This window comes from Chelonoidis abingdonii, chromosome 22, assembly GCF_003597395.2.
Source record: "Chelonoidis abingdonii isolate Lonesome George chromosome 22, CheloAbing_2.0, whole genome shotgun sequence".
NCBI classification, from domain to species: Eukaryota; Metazoa; Chordata; order Testudines; family Testudinidae; genus Chelonoidis; species Chelonoidis abingdonii.
The window spans coordinates 24,706,524-24,726,994 of record NC_133790.1 but is presented as its reverse complement, the minus strand read 5'-3'; the positions used below and the strand labels follow the sequence as shown (position 1 = coordinate 24,726,994).

Genomic DNA, 20,471 nt, shown 5'->3' with positions numbered 1-20,471 from the left:
CAGGCGCATGCAGCAGTGACCAAACAAACAGGATGGGGAGGGAAACAGCACTCTCTGGACCGCCCCATGCTCCACATCAGCAGTGGGAGAAACCTGGAGACGGAGGAACCCAGATGCTGCAGGAGGTGGTTCTGGTAATTCAGTGATGGTGAAGGGATCTTCCCTCCAAGTCCCAGAAGCTAGTTCCCGGCATGGTGCTAAAGGGCACCGTACTGCTTCAGATGCCAGAAGGGACAAAGATAACATGGTCTTGAGCCTTTCCAATAATTCGTGATCCCCTGGAGCATTTCATGGCATCGGTCTCAATTCCATTCTGCATGCCAACGTACCTCCTGGACTTTCACACACACACAGTATTCTCCACCTCCTAGACTACGCTGGTGTTCAACAGCAGCCATGCTCCATTCCCGGGGGGTGTTCAACAGCAGCCATGTTCCACCCGAGAGCTGGCTGCACTTCAGTGATGGCAAAGGGATCCCTATAGTCCATGTATCAGTTTGTAAGGTGCTACATCAGTGCAAGTTACTACCTACGTCTTCACCAGGCTTATCCAATGGTTTAGCTTCTGTGGGAGTTAGGCCTACTTCGTCCTGCCCAGCCCTACTCTCCAGAGGATGTGGCCAGGCCTGTGTTGCAGTGGCCAGGCCAGTCACCCCCACAGTGGGATGCAGTGACTCTTTCAAAGCCCGCCGGCTACAGGTGAGAGAGGTTCTGAACTCAAAATTTTTGAATGAGGAATCTCCGAAACCCCTGCAGCTCCTGAACCAGGACTCAGCCAGGGAGACAAGCACTGGTACTTCACTGAGCAAAGCTATTTGCATCTTCATTAGTTCACACCTAATTACATGCAAAGCACCAGAGGGGGAGAAAGCGGGATCACAGCTGGGGGAGCAGAGAATCACTGCTCAGCCCAAGTGTTTGGGCTGGGAACAGTAAACTCCCCACCAAGGAGGAAGCAGGACAGCATTGCCACCGGGCAAGCACCGGTGAAGTGTATCACATGCCCCTCTAGCATCTGCTCCACTAGGGCATAACAGCTTATTACTGCTACCAGCTAGCGGAGTCACTCCTTACGTTGATGGGGTACAGGGCTGCACTGCGGTGCTGAAGGCCCAGGTATGGAGTCAGGCACTCCTGAATGAGAGACAGCCCTCTGCCCACTCCGCTCAGCATGCAGGTCCGCTAATGGCATCCTGCTTGCCAGCTGCTAAAGGACACTCAGGGCCTCTGCGTGATAGTGGCTGTTGCCCACAATGCGGGAGGGAGATTAGCTTCTCCACACCTGTGTGATCACGTGGACTGCTCCAGGAGCCGATGCTGTCACTCTCTGGCCCTGACCCTGGGCTCTGCCAGGCCAGATAACTAAGCTGAACATCAGAAGACCTGAAGGGATCAAACTGACTTCCTGGGCTGGGATTCCCAACTGAGCTGAAGGGAGCTTGATGCCCAAATCCTACCAAAATCCAGCAAGATTCAGACCCCACCTCTCTTGGGCTCCTTCAAAAACTCCCAGCCCTAGTGCAGTTCATTGTTTGCCCCAGCTTCCCCTCCCTCCCCACACACTGTCCCAACTCCTCACCCTCAGGACCCTGCAAAACTCCCCTGCAGCCTGAACACTCCAGCCCCATGTTCTGCCACGGCCCCCCTTTGTCTGTGTCTCCTATTGGGACATACTGGGTATGTCCTGTCAGTTCCCAGGCATCAGGCACCTTCCTAACACCCCCCTCCCACTCCCCCGTGTCCTGCACCAGCCCTTCCCACACGGATCTCGGCACCAGAAAAGCCACCATGTGACTTTGGGCAGTGCATCACGTTCATCTGCCTTAGCCTAAGCTTATCATGGCAGGGACCCTCTGTGTGCATGCACACGCATGTACATATACACACACCTGTACAGCACAACAGGACCCCACTTTGGTGGAGGACTCTAGGCTAAATCAGAGAGCTTGCACCTGCCCGGAGTGTGGGGGGAGGGCAGGCCTGAGAAGTGGTGGTTGGACACCCTCCAGCCAGAAGAGAAGAGGACTTGGCACCTCGCAGGGTCAGGTCCAGCTGTGTGTGTGAAGCAAGGTGCTCTGGGAGAAGGTTACAAGAAACGGAGGGAGGTTTGACTCGGAGGCTATATGAGGAAGGTAACAAAGGTGAGAACAGAAAAATGTCTCCTATAAGATAAAATATCTGCCCTTTGCCTACTCCAACAGTTGAAACCCTCATCCACACTGTTTGTTTGCATTACTGTAGCCCCCAGAAGCCCTGATCAATATCCCAGCCTTGCCATGCTTGGCGCTGTACATGTAAAGAATTGTACAGAGTTAATGACTGTCCCTCTCCCAAACACACCAGACAAGAGAGGGAGGGGGAGTTGACCAAGGTGACCTAGCAGGTCAGTGGCAACGCCAGGAATAGAACCCAAGTCACCTGAGTTCCAGTCCTGCGTTCGATCCACTAGGCCACACTACCTGATTCTCTTAACAGATCTAGTATTCTCCCATCTGGGCTCCCTGCTTCCTACTTCCCCCTGACTCTAGCCAAAACACTGTACTAAAGCCAACTTCTTCTTGGCCCTCCAACCAAGTCACTCCTTACCCAGTTTCCTGTCTCCTCCTACCTCTGTCCTAGCCTCCTGATCCTCCCCAGATAATCCTAACTTGGTGCTGCACCTCCCAAAGGTTCCATCAGGAGTCAGCCCTGCCCAAAATCATGAGATTGGCTTCAGACTCATGACTTTTATGAAATACCTCTGGGCTCTTTCTTTGCCATCTGGTTTATGAAGCCCTGGGGTGCACGCTGGCCATGCTTTCAAGTGCCGCTCTGCAACCACAAGAGCTAGAAACTTACATTTGTCAATGAAAGCTGAGATTCTCCTATGTTCACATGACTCCAGGAGCTGGCACTTTAAGATAACCATACAATGTCATAAATCTTGCCATAAAATCATGAGATCTGCCAATATTTGCTCCAATTTCCACTTACTGGCCCTCTCTCTGTCCCAGAACTGTTCCCAGGCCTGACTTTCACAACCTGGCCTTCGAAACACCAGCTGGGGCATTACACAAGAGACTGTGAAGAGACACAGAGGAGCGGAGCAGCTCAGTGCAAATACAGAAATCAGACACTGCCACCCTCTAGAGTGAGAATAACACACGCATGAGCAGAATGTGGAGGGACAAAGTTAAACAGAGCAGTGGGAAAGGGTCGTCAGTTAGCAGGCAAACCTCCTACGGCAGAGATCCATTCCACTGCGGAGCACCCTCCCATCGTTAGCGGTAGGAACCACACCAGCTGCACCAGTTAAAAGCAAATCAGGCAATGCCTGGAGAGGGCTGCACAGAAGAACAAAGATGCCCCCAATTATGTGTGTCTTTTCCCTCTCTTGTTACCAGGGATCTGTGCGCTCTCCTGGGCCATGGGGTTGGAGAAGCCCAGAAGCAACAGCTTTGCAGGGATCTCTCCTGGAGTGATCAGGGGAATACAGACAGTTGCCTGAAGCAAAGGAAAAAAAACAAAAGAGTTGGCAGCAAGCTTGACTGGCAGCAGGTGACTCCCATCTGGCCAGGACTCCCTGCATACCCAATTAACGACCTATAAGCTGGCTGTGCTCCTCAGGGATGCCAGATCTACCTTCCCTCTCAGGGCAGGGCATGCTGCAGTGTCAATGTTCCCCCAGCCCCTTCTCACCCAAGAATCAAGAACCTGCGTGCCAACAGCGCTCACCCAGCAGGCCTGGCCCCAGAAACCATTGTACCAGCTACAGGAGGTTGGTTTGCTTTTCCTTCATTAACTGCATCTGCTTTCCTTTCCTCACAACTATTCTGCCCCCAGAACGAGGACCAGTGACCCTGGCTGGCCCAGCACAACACCCTGGAACAGTAAGGTGAACGTATGCATGGTAGCAGTGGGGACCTAGCTGTTTCCCACGGCTCAGCTGAAATGCAGCACTAGAGGCTGTTGGACGTACAAGTAAGATGAAAATATGTAAAAAGACTCTGGGCCAGATTAATGCCTGGTGTAATTCCACTGACTTCAATTCACCAGGGATGTAATGGGGACCATTGCACCATGGGATTTACTGTTAATACAAGGCACTAGGTGGACTGAATAATTGGTTTTTCGTTTCAGTGGTTAAACTGAAAACATCTGGGGGTGGGAAAAATAAGTTGGTTTCAAACCAAAACTGAATTGTTTCAGTTTCTTGCACCCAAACAAAAAATATATTTTGTTCAGGTCAAATGAAAAGTTTTGAAAATGTCAGTTCCAAACAGCTCACTTTGGAAACATCTAAAACAAAGTCTTTGACATTTTGGGGGTGGGAGGAAGCTCTATCTTTTTAGCCGAAACAATTTGCTGGATTCCACCTGACTTTGGGAGCCATCTGGGTGCCCTGAAAATGTAGAAAATGGCTCAGAGTTTCCAACACTGTTACTCACCAGGAGGACTGACACTGCCTCCTAAGACTGGCTCCCTCCCACCCAGCAGGTGCCGGCTTTCAGAAGGGGGCCATCCTCCTTTGCCTCTAGTTTATTGTAAAGAATGACATTTATAGCACCAATACAATACTGGGGAGAATGTCAATGTGCCTAATTACTGCCCTCTCTGTGGTGACTGAGTACAGAAAAACACAGCTGAGATTTGATATTGTCCCCCAGAAACGCCGCTGCAGTAATACTAGTTAGCACTTAGGGTACTAGGTGTTTCTAAAGTGCTAGTCGCGGATTAGCTAATTCACCATCACCTGGAAGCTCAGCAAGGATCATCACCTCTGGTTTTTCAGATAGGAAGAGTGAGGCTCAGAGATTAAGTGAATTGCCCAGCAGAGAGAATGTCATTGTCAGAGCAAGGAACAGAATTCAGCAGTTCTCGGTTTTCACTGCTGTTTTCAGACCGCTAGAAAGCACCTCTCCTTGTCCACTATCTCCTGACCCTCCAGCATTTCCCCTCATCCCCGCCAACATGTGTCCCTAAGTAATCAGAGCACAAGCAACAGCAGCAGCGCTTCTGCCTTCTCGCAGTCAAGTACTGGGATATTCAGAGGGTACCTATGTTGGATCCTAGGAAGCAAAGGATACTGAGCATTTTCAGCATGCAAAATGCCACGGCAGCAGAATACTTGATGCTCATTATGTCTGCTCCCCATGTGCAAAACTGTTCAGGAGCCGCACATCCAGGCAGCACAAGGACAGGAACACATAGACGGCGTCCTTGCTATTTTCTGGGCTCGGTGCTCTCACTGAGGGTGAATGGTATTTGTTTGCAGAAGGCTTTAAAAGCAGAAGGTATTTAAGCAATGACAATGCTAGGAGCCTTTTACATTTCAAGTCCGGCAGTGGGCTCCAAGGGGAAGAATCAATACACTTGGACAAATATCGGGAAGAATTAGCCGAAATGCCAAAGGGAAGGAGGGCAGAGACATGAGAGAGGCTTGGATTTAGGGAGTTAACCATGGTAAAGAGACTTGTGCTTGGAGGGAAATGTCAGGCATGAGTTCACCTTTCCCAGCTGCTTTCACTACTTTGGCTGGACGGCTGATCTCACTTGTATCTGGGCAAATCTGGGAGGGGAGCTCCTCCTTGAGTGCATGGGTGTGGGGGGTTCACCAGTACACACCAGTGGCATTACATCCTCATAGTTACATTGCACTGGTGCAAAGCAAGGTTCCAGCAATGCAGCTTTACCAGGTAAATGGGAGTGTGCAGAAGCACAGTTTCATTCAGTAATTAACCAGTTAAGCAACACTAGTGTAAACCCCACTTCATGCTGGCACCCCTACATGGGGTTTGCATGGGCACAGCTACCTCACAGGTATAGATTTGCTGCTTAGAAAAGCTTCTGGTGGGAATTTAGAGTTGGTGTGAACAACCCCCTCCCATCTCCCCGTTCTACAGGGAAGTCACAAGCCCAGACTTGCAACACCCACAGCTGCTGGTGTACACACAAATTCAGACTTGGCCACAGGCTGTGGTCGAGGGAGCAGCCACGCTGCAGGGGAGAAGAGCCCTTATCCAAGCACAAGGATATCCAACACCATTAAGAGGGATGCAATGGTTTCACCCCCTGGGGGGTGTTCCCTCCTCCTGCCCCCAGGTCAGGGGTGAACCCCAAGAACATTCTACAAGCCAATTGCAGAGGGAGCTCCAGAGGAGCTATGTATGGCAGTGCAGGGCCCTATGGGTGCGCCTACACTGCAATTAAAACCCGCGGCTGACCCGGGCCAGCTGACTAAGGCTAAGGGGCTGTTTAGCTGCACTGTAGGTAGTTGGGCTCAGGGACTCTGCAGGGTGGGAGGGTCCCAGAGCCTGACCGTGTACATTACAATTAAACAGCCCTTGCACCTGAGCCCTGCAAGCCCGAGGCAGCCGGCATGAGCCAACTGCGGGTGTCAAACTGCAGAGTAGACGAACCTCAAGGGAGCTGCAACTTTGCCGCGCTCCAACTCATCGCCCAAGAAAGCTTCATTATCCCAGGGTACCTCTGCTGCCACCCAGAGAGCCTGCGCAGTGCACCCGCCAGCTGTCAGAGAGACGCCAAAGAGGGATGCTAGGAAGGAAGCAACAGATACAGTGAGGCAGATCACGCTTTTCCTCCCCACATGGCTGTCTTCCCAGCACCCCCAATGAAAGCAGGGGGAGAATGTGCAGCCAAAATGATACCAGCTCATCCCATCCCTGGGGCTGGGGACTCTGAGTCTGCACAACCCAGCAGGACGACAGCCAGGGGCCAACTTTGGGAGGGACTGGAGGGTTACAGGCCATGCCCCTCTGGAGAATGCAGGAGCAAGTTGTACTGGCTTTTCCTTGCCTTCCCCCAGACTCCCATAGGATTACCCTTAAAAGGCTGCCCAGAGACAGCCACTGGTTCCTGCTCCCTGCCAGGTGCCGGAAGGGACTCCAGAGTCAGCGCAGCAGCCCAGGGCCTCTGAGTCAGCAGCGAGTCCCTGAGATCAGCAGCGTTTGTGGGTCAGAACTCTGGCTCCTTCCCCAGGAGAGGGAAATGGAGCAAAGACCTTCCCAGGCCGGGAGCGGGAAAGCTTTGCAGGAACCTTGTATAAGAGTAAACCCATCAGCTTGTCAGCAGGGGACAAGTCAGCCGAGAGGATGCATGGCACATGGGGGCGGAAAGCCCTCCCGATGGGGACAGGGACCTGGCTGAGGAAGGAAGCTGGGTGAGCACTACCCAATCAGTTCAGGGCCGCCCAGAGGATTCAGGGGGCCTGGGGTCTTTGGTGGTAATTCAGCGGTGGGGTGGGGGGGTGTCCTTCTGCTCCGGACCCGCCACCGAAGACCCAGAGCAGAAGACACTCCCGGGGGCCTGGGCCCTGCGAGAGTTTTCTGGGGCCACTGGAGCGAGTGAAGGACCCCGCTCCAGGGGCCCCAAAAAACTCTTGTGGGGGCCCCTGTGGGGCCCGGGGACTGACGTAAATTGCCCCACTTTCTCCCACCTCTGGCTGGCCCTGAATCAGCTATGTTCTGGGACCTTGTTAGTATTGCCGCAAGAGGGAGAGATGTTTCTCCTTTGAGACAAGCGTGTCCATCACATTTCTCCTGCTCCCAGTGCACGTGCCGGTCACAGCTGTCCTCCACCATTTACACAACAGGGAACTCCTCCTGGCCCAGGGATCACAGATTTAAGGAAGGCAGCAAAAACTCCAACTGCTAGATTGCTAGGGTGGGGGCTCCTGTGGCCGCTTCAAAAGGCGTGCTACGTATTGCCTGGTGCCACTACCACCAACGCAACCTGTGCCAGTTCGCCTTCCGCTTCCATTGCCTTATATGGCAGAGACCCCAGGGCAGGCACACATCTTCGGGCAGGGCTCATCTGGTCATGGGTAGCACCAGCTCAGTGCAGCCTTTTACTGGGCGTCAGCAAGGGTGAGGAACTGGCAGAATAATTGCTAGCGGCGTCCGTATGCCAGCTCTCTTGGCAAAGCAGAGTCATGGCTCTGCCTGGGCAGGGCCCTGGACTGGGAGTCAGGAGACTGCGGTTCTATTCACAATTCTGTCACTGGCCTGCTGCTGTGGGGTGGCCCTGGGCAGTAATTTACACGTAGTACGGAGCAGTGCCCACTGACTTCTGGCACGTCCACTGCTGGACTGCACCACGTGACACGTGGCGGGTGCAAACGAAATACTGGAAATCAGAGAGAAAGAAGCTGACCAAACCCGAGTGAGAGATGAGACAGGGAGCCACAGACTGGCCTCCTTTACTGAGGTAACTGGCCAGACGCCCCCTTCAGACACCATGAGTCACTGGAGCACTGCTCCAGGCACCAGAGGGTGTCTCTGCAGAATTAACCTCTTGGGCTAATCTGAGCAGGAAGTACATGCTACTAGTAGAAGCTATAGGTGCTGTTCACAGGAGGGAAGAGAAACTGAGGCACTAAGGAGATTCCCTACAAGAACAGATTTAAAAGGCTGGGTCTCTTTAGTTTTAAGGAGATCTAGATATATAAGAGAATGAATGGGGCAGAGAAGGTCGTGCAGGGCTGTGATTTGTGGCAACACTCACTGAAATTAAGAAGATACCTTTCAAACATGTAAAAGGAAATACCGTTTTACTCAGTTACCCTGTGGAACTCTCTACCACCAGACATTGTTGAGACAAGTGGAATTTCATGGGAAAGAGGACTGAACATAAACTAAGAATAGCAGCTGCAGTTCAATAATGGACGTACTGGACATGGAGGCCTTCAGTCTTGGGCCCAAACTCATTGCCAGCTGAAGAACAGGGAGGCCCAGCCTGCAGGCCCGACGCAGGCAAACGGCCAAGAACTCATAGGAGGGCCTGGAGGATCAGGCCCAGCATGAAGCTTCTGATTAGGACTACAAGACTTGTTTTAGGTAAAGATCTGAGGCTAAATTCAGCACTGGTGCGTGCAAGTCCAGAGACACCCACTGAATGCAAAGCAAAGGCTGGATTTGGCCTTTGCATTTTAGGGGGAAACCTCAGCTCCAGCAAAACCCCTCTAGTTTCTCAGGCAGCCTGGCTCCACATTTATTCATTCGTTAGCCTGCTGTGGATGAAGATTGCAGGGGTATCACATCCTCATAGAAAGGGACTCGGTGCTCCACCAGCAGCGATCGCATTCTCAAGGACCTCTGGGGCCCTCTGCTGGACAGAGGAAGGAGGCTTGGAGCACAAATGTACCCAAGACTGATGTTGCTAAATAGTGTCTCCTTACAACGTGATAGTTCCTTCTTCCCACTAAGTGCAGAGAACCCCACCAGGCAGAGAGCAAGCTGGGGGGAGATTTTCCCCTAGCCCTGTTGGAGCAGCACGCTTGTACTTAACAGCCTCAACATGGCTAACTGCCCTGGAAGGATACTTGGTCCTTCTAGCACATCACCAAAGATGCAAAATTGCTTTGCCAACATTGACAATGCAAACTTCCGAGCCTTGCAAGACGGATAGGTGAGTTCTCCCAGCAGGAGACATATGCACATGAGCCCAAGATCACCCTTCATGACCTCCCTCAGAAAACTCAGTGTCAAGCCAAGCGTTTGAAGGATCTGGGCCTAAGCAACTTGCCTGAGCTCACACAGGACCGTGACAAGGCTGGAAAACAGCATCCCTGGCAGAGATACACATTTCAACATGGTGTTGGCCAAATCAGAAGTACGTCCTGGGCATTTCACAAACATCCAGACTAGAGATGGTCCAGCACCCCGGGGACAAGTCACCCCTGAGCTTTGAGGTAGTTCGGACCCAGATCTGACTCTGGATTCATACTGTGCTACCAACCTGGTCTCTGGTGAGCTGAAGCCAGGACCGGCCCCTTCTGAGCGGTCAAAGCTGTGAGAGACAGATGGCCTCAGGCCTCCTTGTATTTGTATTGCCATAACTTTTGATTACCAAGTGCTTTGCTCCCAGATGGCACATGTGTCTCTCTCTCAGTCTGGATCCTCATATCCCAAAAGGGAGCAGAAAATATCCAGAAGGAAAGGCAAAACGTGAAGACATCAGCTTGGTAAGACAAGAACAGTTCCCAGCACAGGCAAGGGTCACGCCAGGCCACACACTCCCATGTCAGACATGCCCCTGGCATCTCCACTCACGTGCAAGTCACTGATCCACCCCATTCAGAGAGTTTGGCAGAGCATTCCCTCACCATCATCTCCCCCATGTGTGAGGGAGAGGGGCCAGACTGACAGCTTTAGAGACTGAAGGTCTCTGCTTATTCACGGCATGGACACAGGCCACGGGAGCTTCCCCCGCGCTGCTCCATGTCCCCACTTTGGCCTTCAGGGACTTGCCTCTAAGGGAGAGAGGGGCAGTTTGCACTCCACTGCCCATTGCCCACTGTGGAAGAGTCACATGGAATTTAATAGGGAGGATGCAAAGATTATATAGGAAACCCGCTAAAAACCTACAGAATTCAATGAAGACTCATAGTGAATCTATAGGGTTTTGAACCCCCCCAAAGGTAGGTGCTAACTATATATATTCTAGTCCATGCACCATAACCCCACTGGCAACTGCTGAGGCTGCCAACCAAGACAACAAGTGATGCCCCAGGTGCCAGAGACCATAGGACCTGGATGGAAAGCTCCTTTGACGCTCACCTGGGCGGTGTTGGTGGGGGATGAAGTGACAGCAGGCCCATCCCCTCCAGCCAGCTCAGGACTAACATTGATTAGACTGACCATGGGACTCACACTCAGCCAGGAGCAAGGTGGGGTCAATACAAGGGTGAGGGAGCAAAGGGGACCCAGAGAAGGAAAACTTAAATCTCTAAAAGAGAGTCAGAGGACTCCTCAGCAGATGAGTGAGCCCACAGGACCTAGCAGAAGCAGCGAGCTCTGCATAGCCCTTCCTCACCTGATTTGTGGACGCTCCTGAGGCAGGAGAGGGAGGCATTCAGCCGGGCACACTCCTCGCTGTTGGCCCCAAACTTCTCCACCGTCTCACAGACCTGGTCATCAGTCATTTCCAGAAGGTCCTCCAGGCTCAGCTGGCCAGGGGTGATTTCCTAGAGATGAGAGACAGGAGAGGGCTGAGGGAGGGAGAAGCATCCTGAGAGCTGACTGCAAATCAGTCTCAGAAGACATCAACAGGAAAGCCTGTCCCCTGTGCCATGAAATCACAGACCGTCCTACAGAGGAGGCACTTAAGAAAGAAACCTGCTACCACCTACTGGCACATGTAAACAGGCTTCCACACAGCTTAAGTTCCAGCTTTGTCTCATGTTGTTTACCAGGACCCAATCACACCTGAAACTCTATACAGCTCAGAGATATCTAGTGGATGAAAAACACACTCCAAGTAAATGTCATGACCCTGTGGACCAGTGCTGAGTATGAATTGGAAATTTTATTATAGCATCTCTAATTACTTGTAGACCATTACATGCATATAGAAAGAAATCTCTCCACTCTCACCCCTGAGGCTACTACAGCTGCATTGATAGATTTCCTACAAAGGGAGCTTCAGCATTAAGGAAAGGTTCATTGCCTTGGAAATATGCAGAGCCAAACAGCTGCTTTCTGATCTCATGTAGACAAGATACTAACCAAGATCCCATCTTTCTGTCTCAGGTTGCTGTGCTGGCAGAAGTTAAAAACCCCACTGCTCATTGAGGGGAGAGGTGGGGAGAATTCCCTCTAAAGCAGATTGTAACTTGCCAAGCACTCTGAGCTATTGCAGACCTGGGTTCTGCACCACATGTAGCAGTGACTCGCCACGAGACCCTGGCCTGGTCTATTTACCTCTCTATGCCCTGCTCACACATCTGAAATCCTGACCCACCCTTGTGATGAGAGAGAGAGCGCGCACCTGTCAAAGTCAGTGCTAAGAACCATCATAAAGGCACATTTCTCTCTAATGGCTGAGCTACTACAAGCCATTAGGGGTCCCATCCAGCAGGGTGCACAAGAGCTCTCAGCTCACACCGTGATCAATGGCAGTTGAGGGTGTTTAGCATCTTGCTGGGTGGGCCCTACAAACGCAGTCTCCCCTGACAAGGCAAGCGCTTTGGGACCGCACAGTGGGAAAGGCACCGTCCTACGTCAGATTCCAGTCCATTCTAACACAGGGCTCCACAGGCTGATCCAGCTGGTGCTGGGGCAAAATTTAGAAGAGAAACTGAACTCGGGTTAGGCTTTGACAAGTTCAGTTCTTACCCCTACTCCAGAGGGCTTGAAGCTGGCATGCGTGCCTTAGCCGAGCCCACACCTACAGTCCCAGCTCCTGCAGTCGTGACTGCATCAGAATTGCAGTTTTCACTTTAAAACAAAAGTCTCCAGCCTTCAGATTCGAGCAGAAAAGCCTGAAAATGTGACTTGAGCATAACTGATTTATTCCTATCCACCTGAGTCTGCCGAGAGCCCGAAACAATAGCTTGGAGAGGTGTGAACTACACTCTGTACCTCAATGAAGTGTGAACTCCCAGACCCGCTGCTCTGGAAAACCACACCCACACCACTCTGACTAAGGACTCTGTGGGGTAGGGGAAGGAAAGCAGCAACCAGACACACTCCAGATGCTGAGGTAAGTATCAAGGGAACCCCCTGCCTGTGAGGGAAAGAATGGACCCCTGTTCTTGTCATTATTTCTCTCCCATCCATGGAATGGGGGTCCTGCTATCACTCCTATGAGGAGAAGAGAGAGCCCATGGCATTTGCCATGCCTCTGAGAGGGGAAGGGGGCTACTCCAAGTGGTGGGGATGGAGCCATGGGGAGGCCCCACCTAATCATGTGCCAGGACTCTGGACTGCCTTGGTCCAGCCCTGCCCCTGGCATTGCCTGGGGAATTAATGCCAGGCCAGCCCTGGTGGGGTTCTCCAGCCAGGCAGGCCCTGCCCTGCAGAGTGTAGTTAGAAGGATATTTATCAATGCATTCCCATTAGTTTTAACACATTTCAAGCCCTTGAGAGAGCTTGTCGGTGGCTACGTCACGGCAGGACAAGGCTTGGCCCTCCCATAACCCCTTGGATTAATGGCTCTGAAGCACAGAGATGGGAGTCTGAAGCATGGAAGGAGCAAACCTACATCTTCAGAAGAGCCCACGGAGCAGCTACCAAACCGGAGATGCTGTGGGGCTGTGTTACAGAAGTGCTGAGCACCCACACTCCAGCCAAAGTCTATGGGAGCTGTGGGTGCTCAGCACCTGTGACTATCAGGCGTGAGGTGTCCCAGGCGAAGAAGACACATGACCATTTTAGCCTGAGCAACTTGCCCTGGTTCCTATAGCGAATCGGTAGCGTGGTCAGGAAAGGTCCTAACTATAGCTGCTGGGCCCTAACCACTAGACAGCACTGCCTCTAGCTGCTGTGGCATCGCAGAGCCACCTCACCGCTGAATATGCAACCCCACATTTCCCAGCCGTGAGAAATCTCGCCACTCCGCAGTTCACTATTACAGCAGGACTCAGTCAATTAGTGAAGCAATTCCTCCCCCTGGTGGACACTCTGGTGACGTGCATCAATCTTTTCCATTTTCATGGGGAAGAGTGGAAGACAGCTTGCTTCCCTTTTCTGGCCTCTAGCCACAGTCTCCTCCCCACCGCTGCCACCACACCTGATGTATGGCTCAAACACACACTTCCCCAAGACAGGAAGCCTGGCCTCTAGCAAGCCCGGCCATCCCACAGAGCAGCATCGTTAGCTACCCTGCCCAGCCGCCTTGGGAGGCAGCCCAAGTACTCCAGCCTCATATCACCAGCCAGGAAAGTGAGGCAAACAGCAGGCAAGTGACTTGCCAAAGAACTGGGAGGCCAAAGAGCGACAGCCACCGTGGCTGGAGAGCAAAGAGAGTCCTCATTTCCGGCACAGAGAAGGTGAAGGGCTCGCTCATGGGGGGGGGCGAAGAGTTGAACTCCAGGCAATCGTTTTCCTCTCGGGTTGTCTGGCCTGCAGCACTGGCCTGTCTTTGGAAGCTCCCCCATCATACTGTGCTCTTCCCTGCCAGCCAGAGAGGGGTGGCAGTAACTCCAGTGGGAGTTTTGCCTGCTTCCTTTAAGGCTGAATGTAGCCTAGTGGGAGCTGTCCACGCTGAATCCGGTCCCAAGTGTGGTTTGAGCGGGGAGCTAGAAGTTAGGACTCCTGGGTTCCATTTGTGAGTCTGCCCTGGACATGGTACGGGTCAGACAGCTCGCTCTGAACCGCTCTGCCTCTGCTACCCATCTGCAGTGTGGGCATAAGCCCTTGCCCTGGCTCCCAGAGTGTGCTGGAAGCGCTCGGAGATCCTCAATGACAGCGGCTCCAGAAGGGCAGAACACTACTGCTCAGAGCAGGCCGGAGCTGCTGTCCCAGACAGGCAGGAGATCTGCATAGGAGGCTGGCTAGAGCGTGGGCGGAAGGAAGGGAGGCAGTGAATGGGTGTCCCACTAGGCTCAGTGCTGGCATGCTTCATTCAGCATAAGCAGGTCTGTGGCAGGCTGCCGGCTCTTGTGGGTTTCATGACAGGCTCCCACGATTGGGACCTGGCCCTCCAGCCAGGCTCCCCTAACATCCAGCTCTTTCTGGAACAGCATCGCCCCTCCAGTGTCACAGCGTCCTTCCCCCACGTTCCAGCCAACGTAAGAAAGCCCAGCTGGTCTGCTGCCCCTTTGCGGCTTCCCTCCCATCCCAGCCTCATCCACCAAGCAAAGTCCACAACTTAACGACCTGTCCCTCCACGGCTGGGGTCAGGCTCTCTCACCTCCTCCTCACCTGGCCTCTCCGTCCCTTCCTCAGGAGCACCGCTCCCCTGGAGGCTGTTTGCTGCGCTTTCTTCCAGTCCCTAACTCGCAGCATCAGCTTCCCTTGAGCCCTGGCCCTTTTCCCAGGCTACTGCAGATGTTGATCTGGTCCCCTGAAGCTATACCCCCCACACGCTGGGTCTGCTCTGACCCAATCCTTAAACTGGGGCCAGCACTTCCTCACTCCAGGCCTCCTTCCCCTGTCTGGCTTCTGTTCCCCTTCCTAAACTCCCTCTTCCACCTGACCACACTTTCCCCAGGTGTTGCAGATCATGTCCATCAAGCCCTCCAGGTGTTCATCAATCACCAATTACAATTCCCCCTTCACCCGGTTCCCACAGGCACCTACACTGCAGGTGGGAGCGGGCCTCCCAGCCAGGGCTAGACAGACCCACCCACCTTCGCTCACACTCGCACACTGAAAATAACAGTGTGAATGTTGCTGCTCCTGCCCCGGAGCTCAGGTGGGTGAGAAGCCGCAACGTCCATACTGCTAATTTTATCACACCAGCCAGCTCAAGCCCTGCTAGCCCCAGCCTGTCTGCCCAGACTGGAACGCTCCCTGCCAGCTGTGGTGCAGACACACCCTTACAGGGCCTGAGTCACCCCATGACACTGTCCAGGTTGCCAGAGGCCTGAGTTTCAGAGGGGCTCAGAACCTGCAGCTCCCACTGACCGTCCGAGGGTTAGGGGCACTCCAGATCACTGAAAATCAGGCCCTGGGTGCTCATGATGGTGCCAGGACAGGAAGGGGCAGGTGCTGTATGTGGGCAAGGCAGGACTGACTGGGGAACTGGGGGTGGTGTGGCCACATCTCCGCATGCAGGCAGCAATGCAGAAAACCCATAGTGGGCTGCATGAGGGGAGCCAGGCAGAGCAGGGGACTCAGAGATTACACTGGCCCCGTGGAAGACATGCAGCACCAGACAAAAGAGGAGAATATAGTTGAATTCTAAAGACTAAATACCCTGATAAAAGGCATGATGAAAATCCAGCCCTGGCAAACGGGGGTTACACCCAATTTAGGGGTTACAAAATAGGGAGGAGGTGTTTAAACCTAATTGTAAAAAGGATCCTGTTATCTTCAGCCAGTGATTCGGCTGCATTGAAATCCTGGGGTCTAGTGTGAACTGGAACAGGCCAGCCCAGAGATGGTGGTTCCCCGTGTGGATGGGGATTCGTGGCTGAGGTATTGAATTTTCAATACCTTGACTCCCTGGAGTCACAGGTTCAAATACTAGCAGAGCTGGTTCAACCCTTCCAATAAATGAATTCCCTGCTGCTTACTGAGCCTTGATCTTTTCAATGAGGCCTTAAAGGTCAAGGTCCTGTCTGTCCAGGAGAACATAAAAGCACACTTAGCATTTCTTCCACGGTAAGGCTTGCCTCGGTCTCCTTGGTTAAACTCTCCTCTCCCCAGTGCTGCACAGCATGGTGACTCTACCCCAGAGCAGGCTGCATCTCACTGGTTCTTTACATATATATGGTGGTTTGTGAAGTGCTTTGGCAAGCCTTCTGCATGATTGGTGCCGTGTAAGCATTAGATATTACAGGGACTGGGGACATTTCCACCTCTGCTGGTTTCCTACAGCCTTGCCAGAGACGCACAGTTAAACACAGACACTCGGAGGGTGTGGGAATCGGGGACAGTCCTCGGATTCTAGCAGGGCTCAGTCCCTTCTGCAAGGGGCTTCAGCACCTCGCAGGATCCTGCACTCAGGAACAAGACACCTTGGCTCCGCTCTGGAGGCAGCAGTGGACAAAACTGCACGGCTCTTTGGCTGCTCTGGTTACAGCACCCCATTTCCTGGGGCCTCCCGCTTTGCTGGAGCTGCTGCATTCAAAAGGTGTGGCTGGCCCTGGGGCTTCAGGAGCCCATAGTGTGGGAAGCCTGGAAGAGAAGCAGCTGCAGAGCCCTAGAGAGCAGTAGCATGACCTCTGCCCTCACCTAGCGCATAACCAGCCATAAGGAGAGGGAGCTATGGGGCTGGGTAGGTAGAAGACAAGAGATCAAAGCCCACAGGGCCTAGGGGATAACCTGAAGCAGAGAAGTTTGGCAGAAGGGCACACACACTCCGCCAGCCGATGTGCTTGAGCAGTTTGCATGTCCCCAGGAAAGTCAGCCTAGTGGTGAGCACAGAGGACGGGGAGTCAGAAGACCTGGTTTCTGCTCCTAGCTGTGCCACTACCTTGTTCTGTGACTGTGGCCAAGCCACTCAGACCACCTGGGCCTCGGTTTCCCCCGTGTATGACAAGGCCACCTGCTTCAAAGGGAGTCGCAAACCATAATGCTTTCCTAGCAAGTATTACTGAAACGCAAAGGGTGTGTTCTCAATCTGCTGGGCAATGGGTGAGGCTGGCTTCTGTAACCTGGCCACCTCCCCACCAAGAACTATCCACAGACCACCAGCCCGCTTCACACCCAGCGACATTCAGTCACTATCAAGCTGGGCCAGATACGAGCCAATGACCAAGATGGAACATTCCCTGCCCCATAACCAGTGAGCTGAGCCACCCAGCCCTCTGGACAGGCACCTTACGTTAAAAATCAGTGCAAAGACGCACAGGCAGCATGTTTTAAAGTTGGGGGGTGAGGAGCAGGGGAAGAGATAATTCTATACAGAACCTTACCTCTGCCCTCTTGTGCAAATGCATTAAGGATACAGTCTATAACTACCCAGTCACATATTTCTACAGGACCTCTGCTTCAATCCACGCAGTTTGGAGGCACCTCAAACACCGCACAACAGCAGGGGAAGCAAAGGAAGGGGATATTTTGGAAAAAGGAATGGGGACAAAATCCCACCCTTAGCATAACCAGTGCCCTAGGTATTTAATTCCATACAGACAAGACAGGACCTTGGTTTTCAAGGTTTCATTGAAAGAGCCACACACAGAAACTTCTCCAATATTTCTAAAACATACGCTATATAGTTCAACCCCAAGTCACGGAGCTCAGTGCAGGAACGACCGGCTGATGTTCTGGGACGTGTGTTAGGCAGGAGGCTGTACGAAACAATCATGATGGTCCCCTCTTGCCTTAAACTCCAGGAAACTACTTCGTCTGGCAACCTTGGGAAGACGAAGCCCAGTACTAGCCCTGCTGGGATCTCAGGCTGTGCTTTCCCTGAGCCAAGATGTTTCCTAACGGCTGTTCGGTAACGTTTTCCAAGCGGAGAGTGTCTGCTCTGGAGCTGGAAGGTGGGAATGCCAGCTGGAGGCAACAGCTATCTCTGTTCGAGCTAACATGCTAAAAAGAGAAGGTTTCAGAGGAGCAGCTGTGTTAGCCTGTATCCGCAAAAAGAACAGGAGTGCTTGTGGCACCTTAGACTAACACATTTATTCGAGCATAAGCTTTCATGGGCTAAAGCCCACTTCATCAGATGCATAGAATGGAAATGCATAGAATGCATAGAAAACAGATTCCAACGAGAAACTGCTGAGCTTGAATTAATATGCAAACTAGATACCATTAACTTTGGCTTGAACAGAGACTGGGAGTGGCTGGGTCATTACACAAATTGAATCTATTTCCCCTATATCCTCACACCTTTTTGTCAACTGTCTGAAATGGGCCATCTTGATTATCACTACAAAACTATTTTTTCTCCTGCTGATAACAGCTCATCTTAATTAATTAGCCTCTTAGAGTTGGTTGGGCAACTCCCACCTTTTCATGTTCTCCATATGTATGTATCTCTTTTCACTGTATGTTCCATTCTATGCATCTGATGAAGTGGGCTGTAGCCCATGAAAGCTTATGCTCAGATAAATGTGTTAGTCTCTAAGGTGCAACAAGGACTCCTGTTCTTTTTGAAAAGAGAAGAGTATCCACAGCAGCACAAGCATGGGAGGGGCTAGCTGCCCTGAGTACATACATATGGGCTTGGAGGGGACCGTCCTGGGCTGTCTAGCCCAGCCTCCTACTCGTGCTGCCTTGGCAACACGATTTTCAGCACGCTAGCTCAATCGGAGCGAGCTACACTTCCAGCCCCAATGCAGACAGGCCCTTCAGAGAACTTGACCCACGTATCCCACTGAGCCACCACGTCGAAAGAGCAATGAGGCCGTCCTCTGAAAAGGGGCATTTTCCACCTCAGATTGTATTACTGGCTTGTTTGGGGGGCGGAGAAAACGCGTCAGGGCGCACGGCCCTGGGAATGCTATGGCATAGGACAGGGGGCTGGGTTTGGTTTATTCTTCAGTACTTTTTAAAAAAAAAAAACCCACCTCTCTGATGAGCTCAAAGAGAGGAGCTACTCGTGCACCTGGGAAGTGGCCATGCCCAGCGGGATCAGAGGCTCCTGCTGTCCCCTGAGGTACAATGCCATTTAGACCACACTGTGAGTTGAGTGCATGGTACGCACTCACTGTGGTGAATGGTCTCTCTCTACCTCTGGGCTCAGCACTTAGGACACGTAGGAAGCCAGAGACCCTGCTCTGAGTGTGCAGGCGAGGGCAGGAAAGCAGGCTCTAAGGAGGGATTTGCAGGAGGGGAGGCACACAGGGAGTTCGGGAGGGGGCTCAGGAAAGAAAGCGCAGAGGCACCAGTAAGGAGGCGGAGGGAGGGAACTGGGTGGAGCCTGCAGGGCGAGGCAAGAGGCAGGAGCTCCAGGCTGAGGGGGGCATGCATGCTCCTTACCTCCATGACCTCCTTGCGAATGTCCACGATGCGGAACCAATGCAGGAGCTGAGGGAAGCCCTCGAGCTTGGCATTGCGCTCCTGCCGGGCCACCTTCCTTTTGCACGAGAGCTGGCGGCTGAAGTACTTGACCAGCTTGCTCTGGAAGACAAGGGGAAAGGTGTTTCGAGGCAGCCGGCACACAGCAAACACACACTCTGCCCTTTCCCCCAAAGCTACCACGTCCCCCTCTTTGCAGACAAAGGGCAACCACTCACTTAACGCTGAAGAGTTTCAACACTGCATCCCACACCTGCCAGCCAACCTCCCCAGGGATTGCTAGTTTGCATATATTTCCTGAGATTTGAATCTTTACAGGCACAAATCCACCCAGAGCACATGCCAGCCCCACAGCTCTGCGGGAACAAAACCAGAGCACAGCCGAGAATGGCACGTGTTGCTGGAGAGGTCAGAGTCCTTAACTGCCAGACGCACTGCAACCATCCCCCAGTCACACCGACTAGTGTCTTACTCCACATGTGGCCCCACTGAAGTCAAGGGCACTGTTCATAGAGCAAAGTGCTGCTCAACACAAGCCAGAGTCGGCTCCTAAACTACTAATGCCAAGTTTCCAGTAGTGTTCCCATGCCTGGTTCTTCCTGGTCCCAAGAAGAGTTAGCAGGAGGGGAAGATCCACCCCTTGCTTAGCACTCTGTTCCAGAAATACCAGCTCTGTACTGCTGTTCTTGGAAAGACTCCTGCATCCAGCAAACGCTAATCCCTGTGGGTAACTCTTGAGTGCATCAGAGTTTGTAGGATAGGAGCCCAGGACTGTCCACTGGAAAGTCAGGGATCCAAACACCCCACTCCCTCTTACTAGCTCTGCAGAAGCTCATCTAAGGATCTGAGGGAGAAACCTGCCCCATTACCAGTTGGTAGAGCAATACTGAAAGGTATGACATGAGAAACGTGGACACTAACGCCCTTTCTATTCTGCCTCATGGAGAGAGCACAATCTGCAGCCTCCACACAAGTAGGCAGGAAAGAGGTGACAACAACAAGCCATGTCAGTTCACACCTGCCCACGCCCCAGTGGCAGCTTTCATACACCATACCCGCACGGTCCTCAGGGTAGCAAACGGCTCAACTCTCCCTCTGCCAAGGCCGACATCTACAATC

At 52.7% G+C, this 20,471-nt stretch overlaps 1 protein-coding gene across 2 annotated transcripts in view; it reads right to left on the bottom strand.

The window, feature by feature from the left end:
* Positions 1 to 20,471, bottom strand: part of KSR2 (kinase suppressor of ras 2) — a 281,411-nt gene that overhangs the window by 228,498 nt on the left and 32,442 nt on the right. For both annotated transcript variants that reach the window (XM_032800013.2, XM_032800014.1), the window contains exons 2-3: positions 19,314 to 19,454; positions 10,813 to 10,963 (exon numbers count right to left, since the gene is read on the bottom strand). In XM_032800013.2, the coding sequence (XP_032655904.1) occupies positions 10,813 to 10,963; positions 19,314 to 19,454 (292 nt within the window). The remainder of the gene's footprint in view (positions 1 to 10,812; positions 10,964 to 19,313; positions 19,455 to 20,471) is intronic.